Here is a 16,272-nt window from a genome sequence, read left to right as displayed (position 1 = left end):
CATTTTTTAAGATGGTAGTTGCATTATATTTACATTTTATTACACACTTCTATATTTTTACAAATCAAATATTGCCTCAGTAAAATAATATACAATGTCGATATTTTCTAACAAAGAATCTGTTTTGAAAACTAATATTTTCTTTTTGTTTAGTAAAATGCCTGAAATTCTTTTCCCACCACGTTTTTCTAAACCTACATAAAATTATATTCTAGGATACATCCCAAATAGTTATTTCTGTTAAAAGTGTTATAAACTCTTTTTTTTAAGCTGTGAAATCCAAACAATTTAAAATTGTAAAAAATCATTAGCGTTATTTACTAATACATAATTTATTTACAACGACATTTTCGAAAAAAAAAAACAAATTACCGCGCACAAAAGCCATAAAAATATTTTCTTAAAATACCAAAAGCATGTGACAAAAACACCGAACAGTTAATATTTTTAACAAAACCAATCTAAACACGACACAACAAAAAAAAAACCGTGTTATTTTTTAATATTTTCTAATATTCCCAGTAGCCACTTCATCATGGCCCTCGAGCATACGCCCCTTACCTCTTGATTTGTAACAAGTCAACGCTTCGGCCATCACCGTGTTATAAAAAGCAATAAAACAGCTTTTATTCATTTATTTACACTCACTAATTAGAAAATCGCTATATTATACACAAAAAAAATTTTTTTTGAAGTGACAGATAGATTTCTAGATTGTCTATGAAATAAAAATGGTGGTTTGACGTTTGTGTTTTGAGAAAAAGCCCGCGAAAATCGGCTTCAGATATTCCATTTTGTAAAAAAACACACTGGAACTGATTTTAAAATTAGTTAATGTTGTATATTTATCACTTTTATAATTTTCTAGTGAAATAATTATATTAGCTATTTAAAAATTACCTTGAACAGGAAGACAGTATTTTTTAATTTATTTCTCGAACGAACATTTTAAAACTGAAAAGCCCTGAAAGTGCCACGACGAACGACGACGCAATAAGAAAAAATAGACAAAACCTAAGTAAAACAAATACTAAAATAAAAACACTATACCTTTCTCTTACTACCAGCCATTAAAAAACAAACATTTGACGTTTTGTCCCACAAACATAGATAACAAATATGAATAAAGTAACCGACTAGGTATGTTAACTATTAAGTATTTACGTCATAAAATACCTAATTCTATATAATTGCGACCTTGGCTCAGATTCTATGGGTTATCAACTGCTCAAACTATAACTGTTGATAACGTACGTGTCTAGTTTAGCACGACCTCGCTTTTCTAGTGTCGGGCAAACTAATCTCGGATTAGTGACTTTGATTAAAGTGTTTGATATCTACGTCGAAACTTTATGTAAACAAGGTAGAATGTTGCAGATTTGTGTGTAGTTTATTATTATGTAATGTAGAAGCTAATTCTGTAATAAATTGAGACGACTAATATACTTGGGTTTTAAAAACAAAACATCAATCTTAAAACCTACAGGAACAGGCTCTTCTATTTAATTTTAATTAAATACACAGTGACAACTAAATCTAAATGAAATAAGAAATAAATAAATACTACAACTTAAAAACTTGAACAAACCAAAAAACAAAAACCTCTTAGGTTAGGTTAGGCTTATAGCTCTATATTACCTTCACTATCCTTTTTAAACTTCTCTTTCCAAAATATATCTGAAAACTGTAGCTTCAGATAAAATATCAGAAATCACAAGGAAATAAGTTTCGATACCTAAGAACCGTGGCTAATTTCTCTCTCAAATGAATCAATCGTTAAAATCAAAGTCAAAGCATTTATTTCAATTAATCCTAAATTAGGTACATTAGAAACGTCAAATTGTATTGTCCGTCTGTCTGTCAGTGAAGCTAGGTGCTTGTTCCAAAATGTAGCTTCGAATGGAAAATAACGAGAAAGAAACTTCATCGTTACTCTGTTAATCAATTAACTATAGGTTAGCTGACTGATAATATAATATTAAAATAATCTCCATACAAAATATGTCAAAATTCTATCTCTCTATTGTATCAAATCCACAGCTCGATTTACCTATTAAGACAGCTCGTAACTAAATTAAGATTTAACCACCAAACATCAGCATTCAGCACCCAACATGATTATTACACCTTGAACAGTCACTTCCATTTACAAAGACAATAACCAATGTATCAGATATTTTAGAACAGTACTATTTTAATGAACAACTATGCCCTAAATACTGACAACTTCTTAAGGCATAGATACCGCTGTAATAACAACTTATGGACTGGACACGCGATTCAATTCTGTGTATTTCAGTACATCCCTTGGTCTATTGAAATGGTGAAGAGTCTTCTAGTTAGATAGATGTCAATCTCAACAATTACTGGTCTTTCTTCTTCTTTAATTTTATTATAACTTTCGTGAGACATACTAAATTAATTATTATGTTATCGGCTTAATCACGTAACTGTTTGACGAGGAACTCGACTAGTTTCAAGCCATGTTAAAGTGCTACATGAGTAAGGCGATAACATTATAATTAATTTAGTATGCAAATAATAACAACACAACAGGCTGATTGTCATCTTCTTAAATGCACTGGACGTCTTCTGATTGGACCAAATGCGCTAAACTTTCTTTCTAGTATTGGTTGAAGACCAAATACTTCCTCTTGTTGCGACACAACAAAATATAATTGTTCAGAACAAAAAGACAAAGCCCAGTCTAGATCAGCGACTAGGAAAGGAGTTTCGTCGTGGATCCTTCTGCCTATCTCTTCTCATTCTCATCTCATCTCATCATTTGAAGCATTTAATAGCAGTAACACTAAACAGAACCTACATGTCCTTTATGTCTTCTAGAAATAGACATTTTCCATCACGTCCTATCAGCTTGAAATGAGATCAAGAGCAGAAATTTTTGGTTTCATTGAAAGTTAACAAGCATCTCTATCTTACTAATCAATTCAGTATTCAAAAATGACCATATGCTTAATATTATTAGCAGTTTAAAGTATCGGATGTCTAAAAACATCTAATACTAATGCGTAGGTCCAACATGGGACCCTATTTCTAATGAATACCAAATAAGAAGTCGAGAAAAAAAAACAATTGTTCTCGAACGTATTAATAAAAATACTATTCTAAATTCAAACGGCCCATTAACCGGTTCCCACGGCGGCCATGTTGGGTCGTCCTCGCCCGCTATTGGTGGAGGCCGCGAGTTTAGAATTAGAATGTAGACCCCACCATTTGGCGAGCGGCAAATTATGTTGCCAGTTTTTACGTTCCAAGTTCAAATAAGCAGCTGTTCGTAATTCGAACGTGTTCTTTTTTTGTAATGGTAATCCTAGGAACGGTTGGTCCGTTAGAAAAAATAGATTGGGATTTGAACCCGTCAATTATTGTGGATTGGTTGTTAAGTCCTGACCATTATCTATAGCTATTAAACGAATGAATGGAAATTACACGGTGTACGTAACAATTTCATTTTAAACCCTTACTATTATCGTGATAACAATTTCTTTTAACCTTTGCTGACGTTTATGCCAAAACGGGTAAAGTAAGAATAGTTGGCAAATGGCATTGACATAGTTGGCCTGCCCTTTAAGTTCTAAATAGTCACCAATCAACGAAATAACTCTTCATTTAGCCGCACTTATTAGGAGATTTGTGCCATAACTGTAAACTGCACCATGTGTGTCATTTTGTTGTAACTGAGTCTTATTGGCTTGATAATTAACTATCAGATCTTGTAGAGTCTTAATGAACAAAAAGCTCTTGATTTTTCCTGTACTCAAACTACCAATAAGTCGATAGGTATAGTAGTGCTTTAAAAATTTAGTAATTTTTCCACCGAACTTCTTTTTTTGTAGGACAATCCCGCCTTAACCTCCCACAACCTCTGCAACTCCTATAAGCCAAGATTTACAGTAAATACAACCATAAAAACATCTGAAGTCTCAGGGCTATGAATAACTGTCTTGAATCCCGTAATGCAGTCTTAGATTCTAGCAAACTGTATTTCTTAGCTTTTAGGTTACCTAGTACAAAAAAACACATCTTAATAGCATAAAGGACGAAGAACTGTAATTACGCACAATATTCACTAAACAAAAACAAGAAATACTATTTCCTTCCTCCATTTTTTCTTCCAAACGTGTCAACAAAATCGTACCTACTCACACAAAAACACCACATATACCTATATACTTATACTAGCGGACCCGACAGACGTTGTCCTGTCTACATTAATTAAAAAAACATTGTCTAGCGGACAAAATTGTGAATCTAAACCATTCTCAGATCCCCTTGAACACACACAAAAAATTTCATCAAAATCGGTCCAGTCGTTTAAGAGAAGTTCAGTGACATACACACTTACAGAAGAATTATATATATAAAGATATACATACGTAGGTATATACAATAATATATATCTACCTATGTAGGCAATGACGCGAGTCTAAACAAGCCGTTAGTTAATATTCAAGGTAGTCGTGATTAGCAAAACAGCAAGGTGAACTGAACTGGTCGAACCGCCGAGGATAATACCTGTTTGCAACTAAAACCTCAATTAGGATGAAGGAATTTTATACTTGGAGACGATAAATCATAGGTTTATTATGTCTTATTCTACCTATAAAAGATTCTAAGTGTGGGAGAGCCATGCATCGGCACGAATGGGCCGGCTCGACCGGAGTGATACCACGGCCGAGCAGAAAACCGACGTGAAATAATACTTGCGTTGTGTTTCGTTTTGTGAGTGAGGTTATCGGAGGCTCAATTATCCCACTTCTCAATCCCCGATTCCCCAACAACCCTTAAATTCTTAACCCACAAAAGGCCGGCATCACACTTGTAACGCCTTTGGTGTTTCGGGTGTCTATAGGCAGCGGCGATGATTGATCTGATTCGATTTGATTTGCTTACTATCAGGTGATCCGTCTACTCGTTTACCGGCTTATACCATAAAAAAATTATTGGACCTCTAAAAAGGATAGCGTAGGAACTTTTTTACTTTGACCTTTTTATAAGATTAATGTAATGATGGAGTTTCTTTCTCGTTCTTCTTCATGAGTATGATAGGTTGGTGAACATTTCTATTTTACTGCATCAAAAGTGCCTGGGTCTAGATTGATTCAGTAGGTACACTGACTTTAACTTTAATCGACAGGTTAAACATACACTAGATAGTAGCTACTATCCTGTAGACTTCCTCATCTTCGTCCCATTCAAGCATCTTATCATACAAGCTCAGTTTAAGTTTCTACATCTTTACAAGAAAATCTACCACTTTTTCTTACTTTCATAGACCGATTATACCAAAAAGTCTGCTGTAGACCGCAACATTATACAGTCAATACGAAATTAATACAATTTTCTTCCATATTTACTTAACAACCTCTCATACTAGGTAAACAAATACAAAACTCATAATAATACCGTACTTTTCCCTTTGTTTGAATACTTAAATCTCTTCAGACAATAACAATAATTAAAACAGCGACTCAAAGTAGCATTTATTACAATATTACAAGAAGAAAAAATACTCCATTGAGATCCAATTAATCAATCGAGCTTGAAAAAATCAATGCGATATCACGCCATGGCGATGATTGGGTAAATAATAAAGACAAAGTAAGCTAATAAACTTAGATACTTGTAGAAGAAAATGTAAAAGAATTTAAGATTGTTTTTTAAGTTGAAATGGTTACAAAATGTTGCCTATGTAACAATATTTGGGTATTCAGGGAAGGCCTACATTCAGCTTAAGATATCTTGTAGGTAATATGATGATGATTTTATTTGTAAAGGAACATACCATCAGATGTTTTATTCCTCAAAGTCACAGATTACTGAGTGTTAAGGTGTTTTTCCACCAGAGATGTGCTATGCTAAGTTGCTGTGGATGCTTTTGGCTTCCACCAATCATATTCATTGGTACACACAGCTTAGCACTGGTGGAAACGGACTCAGTTAAACTATGTTTTTATATGGAAAGATGCGTGCTATAGATGTGTGCTGTGGCTTCCCTATTATCGATACATCGCATACTCGAGCTGCGCATCTTCCTCACACAGCTACATACAAAACTCACGAAACACGTAATAACACGAACCGTCCATTCCGTGAACATTTTAAGCATTTAATCAAACGTTCCAAAGTCCATTCTGATCAAAGTCTGCGCACGAGTTGAATTCATGACAGTTTTAATTATAATATAACCCTGATTTTAATTAATATCATGACCATTGCTTGCAAAACTACTGAATATAGAGTTTTGTGTCTGATTCATGAGTATCTTAACTTTTAATTGATCAATTGATTTCTAAATCTTTGCTTCTAGCCCTGGATATGCCAAAAATTGTGATAGATACTGGACTATGATAGGACTCCATGATACCTTGTTTTTACCGAGCTGCGGACTACCTAGTGGGTTTACCGGGGCTCCGGCTCGAAAGCCAGAAGTAGGAATAGGTTGGTTTTTAGTCAGTAAGTGTCTGACACTATCTTTCGCCTCGCCCAAGGCGGGAGAAGTCATTAGATGACTTCCCCCTTAAAAATGCCCTTGTAACGCCTCTGGTGTTTCGGACGCCCATGGGCGGCGGTGATTGCTTACCATCAGATTAATCCATCTGCTCGTTTACCAGCTTATACCATAAAAAAGGTAGCCGAAAATAGATATACACGTCCATTTTAGCAAATAAAAACAAACGTGACCGTGTTTCTTATTTGGCTAAAGACACTAAATGTTCAATAGGTACAAGATTAACATAAATAAAGTCCCCTGTGAGGAATTTTTATTGTTTTACAACAATAACATTATGATAATTGCGGTTTGTCTGCCCAATGTGTCATTTGGTGTTTAGGTACTACATACACAATGATTCTTTGCGGCTGTAAAGACCAAATTATTATAATTCTGGCCTATATTACACTTATTGTGTTAAGAGAACATCTATTATTCCTTGTAAGATCTAATTTAAGATCTAATATGTATTCTGAATGCTTTGTTTATCTTCAATCCTCTAAGAAAAAGAACATTAAAGAAAGTATTTAAACGCTTTAAAAGCTGGACAGCACGTTTGTGCTTCTGATGTCCTTCTTTTGCTGTTTTGAATGTCTATGGCCGACGTTGATCACTTTCCAGCAGATGTCCAGGTCTGCTCGTTTGTCTCTCTACTAAATATGTAAAAAGAAATGATTATTAGGGTGGCGCCATCATTTCTAGACATCCTTTGTATGATCAAAAGCTTACTTAAAGATTAAGAAAATGTGTCTTTTGCTTCATCAACAGTCATCAGTCTTTTCACACAAGCTCGTTGGTTAATGGTACTTTTAAATTGACCTTTCTTTAATATATCGCCAATCTCGTCGTTCTATATCCACCTAGGCCGCCCTCAACCTCTTACTTCTTACTAATAATATAAATACGAAAGTCTGTAAGTGTATGTGTTCGTGTGTATGTTTTGTTTATTACTCAATCACGTCAGAACGACTAAAGAGATCGGAATGAAATTTGGAACAGGGATAGAATAGGGTCTAGAATAACTCATAAGGCTAGATTTTTATCCCACGGAAACGCGGGAGAAGTAAGTAAAAGTATAGGAAGAGAAATACACGTGTCCAAGTAAAGATTACTTCGTCCGTTTCATTGAACAAAACTCCACAAGCCCAGGCCACGTGCAATAAATACTAAACCTATAGCACTAACGTTATTTAATCGACAGCTAACTGACGCACACTGCGGTCAACTACAAAGTAGTTAAAACCTAACTCGTATTACTAGTCAGTATGTAGCAAATGTTTTGTTTTTATCACACATTTAAACCACATATTTAATAAGTTTTAATTAATTTTAGGTAATTGACGCACAATATGTTGCTTACTGCGTCATTGCAATGTTGGTTTTCCTAAAGTAGGCTAGTGTAGAGTGAGATTAGTGCAGTATTTGATAGTCTTGTTTTGGGCATTATAGTCATATAGGGCTTAAAGCTATGTTTGATATGCCTACTTAAATGGGAAAGCAGAACCGCCTTCAATTTTCTTTATGGCTCCCATTTTTTTAGTATTGTAATATGAAAAATACTATGCTGAAAACCGCACAAAAATCGGTTCAGCCAAACGCGCGATAATGGCGCTCAAACTTACATAAATACAGATCAAACTGAGAACCTTATGTGCATACAAATTACATTGTTAATTCAAAGTTATCCGATACATAGCCACTATCCAGACATTGTAAAACCAATCACAGATGGGGCCCAGTAGGGCTGATGCCTGATCCGAAGCTGCGGACTACTTAGCCGGGGCTCCGGCTAGAAAAGCAGGAGTAGGAACGGGGTGGGTTTTAGTCAGTAAGAGTCTGACATTCCCTCTCGCCTCGCCCAAGGCAGAATTCATTGGATGATTCCCCTTAAAAAAAGACATTGTGAAACAAGTCCTTAATCTTAACAAACACTCCAAAACCGTCAACAATTTAAACAACGTTCGAAATTTGAATAAACGTCTTGTCAAAATGGCCGCCAGTCTTTGTCTATGATCGCGTAGATTGCTATCGATACACGCAATATTAATGGTACGTATGTACGTTATAATGGTATATAACCATTATGGTCGGTTACAAACACGAATACTGCCGTAAAACACACTGAATTGGCTTAAATCCAAAATGGAAACGAAATACGTAATTTCTAGGGTGACAAAATAACCCAGTTTTGCTTATTTTCTAATGGAAACTAGTGTTCATTTTGCTAAACCATCGTTTATGTTGGCAAACTTGTATGTTAGTTATGGGTGATTAGAAATTCGAAAATCTGACAAAATGTTTAACAAAGAAGTGTTATGCAATATTGATAGCCAAAACCAAAGGCAAACTCTTTGCCTATCCCTAGGATGGAGTTCCTTGCTCGTTCTTCTCTAGGATCTAATCGAATCTACACTTTGGAGCGAAATAGCTTCACTGACATAGTCAGACATAGTGGCATAGAGGACTGACCGACAGACAGACATTTGTAATATTTTAATATTCGCTTTGACGTTCAAAAGAGCCTTCATGGTATATTTGAAATAAATAATTTTGACTTTGATGACTAGGTACTTAAGAATTAGCTGTCCTAAACCCATTACAAAGTAGTTTTACCAATTACATACGTTTAAAAGTATTTATATTTATTACTTGTTAATGGTTTAAAATATTGTTCTTTTTCACTTAAAGTCCTTGTAGTCACCTGCTTATTGCAATTGTATATTTAACAACATTTTACAACTTATAAAGCCATTGCATACACTTTAGTTTAATTTATAGACGTAGTAACAATATCATGTTTTATTAATTTTAAAGAAATGGATAATTCCGTAGTTGCTTTAAGTAGCCTTTGTGTAAAATGAAATTAATTTCCATTTTTTAAGGCTTCATGAGCAACAAATTGGTCTCGCTGTCATTTTTGATAGGAATCTACAGGTCCTGTTTGTTACACATGTTCTTAAATAGCATGCTAAAGGACTAAACGGCTGGCACGGTGGCTGGTCTTGTGTGGTCTGTTTTGGGTCTTGGTGTCATATGTATGTGAACTTGTATGTTTGTAAACACACCCATGTGGAGCTACCAGTCTCAAAAAATTTCTAAATCAAACGCCTACGGGTTCGCAAGTATGCTCGAAATGAACATACTAATTATTAGCAAAATTCGGCACACATGCTTCTAATTCTAAGTGACAAATGTTCAATCGACGCATGCTTTTATGCTTGCACTTTATATCTTAGTATTGTTTACCTACTTACACCTACCTGTTAACTACCAGAAATGATATTCACCTTTTTTTGAAGGAGGAAAATCATCTAATGCATGTCAGACTCTTACAGACTACCCCGTTCCTACTCCTGCTTTTCGAGGAAAAGTCCCGGTAAACCCGCTAGGCAGTCAGCAGCTCTGGAAGTATTTTCATCATATACCTCAATTTCTAAACCCAATCACATCAAATCTAGCTAACTCCTATAACAAACAAACGCGACACAATTTTTACTCAATAATAACACGATCACAAGAAACTTTCAAACAAATTCACGGCCAGTCACAAGGAAAACTGCATACCAGTGACTAGTATCTAAGAAAACACAAACAAACTAAAAACCAGTTTCTTTAAACGATGATAGACATCGAAATATCCATTAACTTTAACTAAGTAAGGATTTCCTCGTCGCCTCGGAGCTGCGGACTACCTAGCGGGTTTACCGGAGCTCCGGCTCGAAAAGTAGGAGTAGGAACGGGGTGGTTTTTAGTCAATAAGAGTCTGACACTGCCTCCCGTCTCGGCCAAGGCGGGAGAACACATTGGATGATTTTGCCCCTTCAAAAAAAAGTGTTTCCTCGTTCAAAGAAAACGTGAATTGCTATTGGCACATCGGAAAATGATTGTCATGCCGTAAAAAAGATATCTTTTTACTGACAACGAAATCATCCTTTGTTTATTGTAAATCTTTTTAAATCATTGGCGTCATCAGATCGTCGGCTGATTTGCTGTTTAATGAATTAATAAGAGGTTTCCGGCATTCGATTCTATTATGATCTTCATTGGATTTAGTGTCGTAAGCGTGACGTTAAAACAACAACAACAAAGCATATTTTCAAGAGTTTTTGTTAGAAAATTGCAAGTAGTAGCACAAAATAGGTAACTAGGAATAACATTTATTGGTAGCTCCTTGCACCCGTAGTACACTTTTCTCTGCATCACTGGTAAGACTGTTAGATAATGCCTATGGCAATAAGTCCAGGGTATTTGCAACCATATGGTCATGCACATGCTTAAAAAGCTTCATACCTTTTTAAATAAATGAATAACAGCATCAACAATCCGTGACAGTCCGTGGCTGAAGTAGTAAAAACTGTAGCTCCTTTACATAAGAGGGCTTGCCATAATTTTCATGCCTTCAGGAAGGTTGAAAATCACAGTTTAAGAGTCCAATTCTTGGAGCTACAGACTACCTAGCCGGTTTAGCGGGCCTTCTGCTCGAAAAGCAGGAGTAGGAACAGTAGTAGTAGGTGTTTTTTAGTCAGTAAGAGTCTGACACTCCCTCTCGCATCGCCCAAGACGGAATCATCAAACATCAGAGATATCATATCCCCTATTACCACACTCATTTGCCGCCCTCAGTAAACTCTTACTAACTCTTGTTCTCTTCTCCCGCAGAGTCCCGCGTCGGAGTCAGACAGCAGTTCGGTGTCGGGCGCGAAGAGCCCGGCCTCCGCGCCGCCGCTGCTGCAACACCTCCTCCAACTTCAACTGCAGGCGCAGAACCCTCAGACTATAGCACAGGTATGCCAACAAGCATTTTAAATAACTATGTAATAGATAGAAAGCGAATAGGCGATGCGATGTGTAGATATGAATAGGTAATCGAAGAACTATGTAATTTCACGAAAAGTTTTTTGGTGGTTTCTTTTAAAAGGAGATCTCTTTTACATGCCCCGTGTTATGTGGTTTATGTATTTAAGAAGAAGAACTATTTCTTGACTTTTTATTGGAGTTTTGGTACTTTACAAGGAGATATCTAAGAATCACTTACCATGCTCCAAGTACCAGCAGATGTGTACCTCCCTATATATCGCAAATTGATAAGAAGGCCGTCACTATACGAAAAAATATGATTTTTGTTAGCAATGCCTTAGAGCCCAAAGATACAATTCTTTTCAAAGACACTTTCCAAAAAATAGCATTTTTGATTAATGTCGTGCTTGCACTCCAATAAACTAACTACACTTCACTACCTACTAAACATTATTATATCGTATGATACTTTAAAAATAATATGACTGCACGGTTGCTGCCGCGCAACGGGTAGCGGGTTCGATTCCCGCACGGAGCAGCTCTTTGTGTGATCCACAAATTGTTGTTTCGGGTCTGGGTGTCATGTGCATGTGAACTTGTATGTTTGTAAACGCACCCGCGACACAGGAGAAAATCCTAATGTGGGGCAAAGTTTAAAAAAAAAAATTAAGAAATGGGGGAATTATTCTCATATAAATGTACCTATAATAAAATGCAATATTACAACGGCAGGGCTACACGGACATGTGTGTGCAGTTTCAGCAGATGCTGACTGCCTTGGCGGCGCTGGGCAGCGGGCTGGTGCCGCCGCCGCCGCTCTCGCAACCCTGGATGATGCAGCGGCTCGTCCATAGGCAGACGGATAGGTGAGTCCTTAATTATTGATTTAGTTTTAATTGAAAGATATTGGATAGGAAAAACCAAATAAGGTACTAAGATTATTTAGACAACGTCTAAATAATCGTGAAGAAACCTGGGCTTATAATTTTCTAATTATAATTTTGAAATCAAACCTTCTCCGTGCGAGAAGAGGTCTTTGGTCAGCAGTGGCCACATATAGGCTGTTGATGTGATGTGAAATAAGGTACTTTATGATGTAATGCGATTTGAAACGAGAGCTTTCCTCTATTAGTTGATGTGATTACAATTCAATCAATTTACTTTATGATTTTATTACTTTACGGGAGCTAATGGAACGGAATAATATTTTGATTTTGTGTGATGAAATCGTATTCTATTGGATAAACAGTATGATCTTTACATAATCACGGGACCACAGGGTCCCGGACCTTTGGAAGGCGTACGAGGGGCCGAAGCCAACTCGCAGAGGCCCGTTGAACAATTTTAATCTAAATGTAATGGGACATCAGCCGGCGATTATCCCTGTATGCACTATGGAAGTACACCAAAGGACAATCCCCGGTTGATGCAGAACTATTGTGAGATATGGTAAAAGGAAATGATAGGGATATGGGTGTGGGTGGCTGTGGAATAGTTAACCGGTTAACTATGGGGACTATGGCCCCTGCCCCTGACCAATATTGAAAAATACGGATAAACAGGCAGGGGGTGACTTGCAAACTCAATAGTGGGCCCCGGAAACGGCCGCTAGCATGTAGCGACAAGGGAAGCAACATCCGTTGAGCTGCTTGAGGAAGGGGAGGCATCCCACGGCTATCAGAGCAATCCCGGAAGTACGGTCAAGACCCCTACCAGCATCTTACTGGGATACGTCCTTCCCCCAAGTGGAGCTGAAGGCAACTCCACTCTTGCGAATCTCCACTCAAACCAGCCAATTAAGGCAAGAGTGAGGTAGGAGAGGCCACTCCGGATAGTCACGAGTACCAACCGGAGTTAAAAAGTAGGGCCTCTCCCGGGAGTCAGGTCCGTGGGGTCGCCACTGCCCAACAGCTCGCCACAAGCTGCCTTGCGGACGTATAAACAGTAAGATTATTATTATGATAGCAGCTCAGTTTTAGGCACAATTCTAATTTAACTTACTATATTTTTAATAAGGGAATCGGAAACTATCCATAACAAGCATTCGTAGCATGCATCTTTCCATATGAAAAACATAGCTTAACTGAGCCCATTTCAACCAGAGCTAAGCTTTGTGTACCAATAAACATAATAGCGGCAAACCAAACGCATCCACAGCAACATAACATAGCACATCTCTGATAGAAAAGCACGCTAACACAACGTCACAAAGTCCTTTTCAATATATCAAACCGTAATTACATCTCCACGCAGACATAGTATCATTATCATAACTCAAGCTGTATCTAACATACCAACGACAACACCCATGATTTTATTATTAGAGAAAAATCAACAATGCTCCGGCTACCTTGACCCCAATGGAGCCAACTCGTTCTGAGTATACTAGCTAATATTAAGGTGGATATTTTATGTGGTTACATGTTAATAAAGTTAACAAAAAGACTTATATTTAAGGATGCTTATGTCTGATGGTTGGGTCAAGGGCTTGGATACAGAAGACAGACTAGAGACATACTAAATTAACTAAAAATCACGGTTTACTCACGTAATTTAGTATTTACGAGAGTAAACCGTGATTTTTTGTTGACAATATACCTTCTTTTGGACATGATGCGTATTGTCAGGAAATTCCTCTCTTTGGAGCCCTGGTTATATCGGTAACTTGGACCCTTTTTTCACTCTAGCAAATTGTGGAAATGTTAGTCGCTTCATATGATTTCTTCTTCTTCGCTTCATCTTCATACGATGACTTTTAATGGAATCTAGTTAAACTTAGCTTAGCACCAGTCGTTAGCTTAGCTTTCATTTGTCGTTACAATGGAATATCTAAAAAAGTTTGTTTGTTTTACGTACCTTATTATCACACCTATTATAATCAATTTTTTTACAGAAAACAATACTTACCTAAAGATAGAGACTTACTTTAGTAAGCAAAGACCTTCGCCTTAACAAAAAAAGGCAAGTCCAGAAGAATTTATGATGATCACAAAATTGTATGCTTTATAGTTTTACACCTTATAGGTTTCCCTGCCCATTCTAACGGCATTGGTTTAAAGTTTAAGGTTGCAACATCAATATGCTTAAGACAAAGATTTAGTTAACAATATACCATTAATAGTTAACTATAATACTGGATTAACAATGGCGATCTTTGATCTTCGTATCTTTGTTAAAATTGAACCTGTAACCTTTTTAGTATATTGTTAAATGCTCCATCTATTTTGAAGTATCCTGAAAGCTATAATTTATGTATGTTATACATAGTATGTTTAACACAACTGTTTCGTTGATCAAGGGGTTAGAAAGAATGACTACAAGCATATATACGTGCTTCGGCACAAATGGCTCGTCTGGAGTGACACCACGGCCTCACCGAAAACCGACGTGAAACAACGCTTGCATTGTGTTTCGTTGTGTGAGTGAGGTTACCGGAGGCCTCATTAACCTCCCGATCTTCCCAATCTCCGATTCCTCGACAACTGTTAAATTCCTAACCCCTAAAAGGCTGGCAACACACTTATTTCGGGTATCCATAGACGGCGGCGATTGCTTACCATCAGACTTCCGTCTGCTCGTTTACCGGCTCTATACCATAAAAAATAACAAACTAATTCTAATATTAGACATAAAGAGCCAATTAACAGATGCCAACTAACTACATAGGTAGCCTTTTGAAGGAAGATCGCGTCAGTTGCAACCCTGACCCGATTTCCAACAAATTAGAACAAGAAGCAACGTGGGTAGATACTTATACTCCCTTCCTATACGACTGGTATTGGTCCTTGAAATGTATTGAGAAAGAAGAACTCTAGTCATTATATTTTAGAAGTAGGTAGTAATTAATTGGTTGTTTTTAAAAGGAAAGGAATATAAATATAAGAGCTTTAGTTGTTATAGTTGGACCATTACCAAACAAGCGAACTATAAGAAGTAATTTTTATCTGATCTCTCGCTCACATTTATGCGTATGTAGCATTGTCACTTGACATGACAGTTGATACGTTTGTAATTAAATTAGCCCAGTATGTAAAGAAATCGAAACAACAACAATTTGTGGATCACACAAATAGCTAGAAGACATCACCATTGTGTGATAAGACCGCCCATTGTACGCATACTACTAAAAATGTATGTAACCTAGGCTACTTAAATGTGTACAATAAAGCATATATAAAAAAATTAATAAAATAAATAGTTGTTCCGTGTGGCAATCGAATTGCCTGGCAAACGAATGCCCAGCCACCACACCATCTAGCAGCCATTTTACCTTCCCTATTAACATTCAAACTTCCTTACCTATATTCAAAATACAATAACTAATTCAGTGCCACAATAAATCACTACATTTAACCCCCTACCGTCAATACAGTTTAACCTTGGTTTACCTTGAATTAGGATTCATAACGTTTCTGCCTCTGTGACCAGAATACAACCATACCTGGTTATTGGCACAAATCTGGACAATTGCCAATATTATCTACTTATATATACTTTGATTTATACTATATATCCTTCGATTAATGCTTATCTATATGATAATGATAATATTGCACTTTTTAAAGGTATGGTTTCTTTAGTTGTGTTATTGTAAGTGTCACTGCCAAGGAAGGGATCTCAGCTTTTATTCTCGGGTCATGTTAAGCATTACCTACTCGTATTTTCTGTTTTTAACAACAATATCAACAGCCTAACTATCTTTATGCACATTAATCATATCATCAAATCCAAAAACATATCATTACTTAGTTACTAAGGATTTTCAGATCATAAAGGTGCTTTTCCACAAGAGAGCTTAGCTGAGTCCATTTCCACCAGTGCATATGATTGGTGGAAGCCAAACGTATCCACGGCAACGTAGCATAGCACATCTCTGGTGGAAAACATTATACACAATACACTACATCAAAATAACTCGTAACAATATAAAAGACGACATATAATATCAATTCACAAGACAC

General features: G+C 36.5%; 1 protein-coding gene across 5 annotated transcripts in view; it reads left to right on the top strand.

Moving 5' to 3' along the window:
- LOC118270242 (mushroom body large-type Kenyon cell-specific protein 1) overlaps positions 1-16,272 on the top strand; it is a 195,365-nt gene that overhangs the window by 156,715 nt on the left and 22,378 nt on the right. For 4 of the 5 annotated variants that reach the window (XM_050697946.1, XM_050697948.1, XM_035585703.2 and 1 more), the window contains 2 exons: positions 11,174-11,299; positions 12,044-12,177. In XM_050697946.1, coding sequence (XP_050553903.1) covers positions 11,174-11,299; positions 12,044-12,177 — 260 coding nt within the window. The remainder of the gene's footprint in view (positions 1-11,173; positions 11,300-12,043; positions 12,178-16,272) is intronic. The other variant, XM_050697947.1, reaches the window with a different exon arrangement.

This window comes from Spodoptera frugiperda, chromosome 13 (assembly GCF_023101765.2).
Source record: "Spodoptera frugiperda isolate SF20-4 chromosome 13, AGI-APGP_CSIRO_Sfru_2.0, whole genome shotgun sequence".
Classification (NCBI taxonomy): Eukaryota; Metazoa; Arthropoda; class Insecta; order Lepidoptera; family Noctuidae; genus Spodoptera; species Spodoptera frugiperda.
The sequence above is the reverse complement of the archived record's forward strand: the minus strand, read 5'-3'. Positions and strand labels throughout refer to the sequence as shown.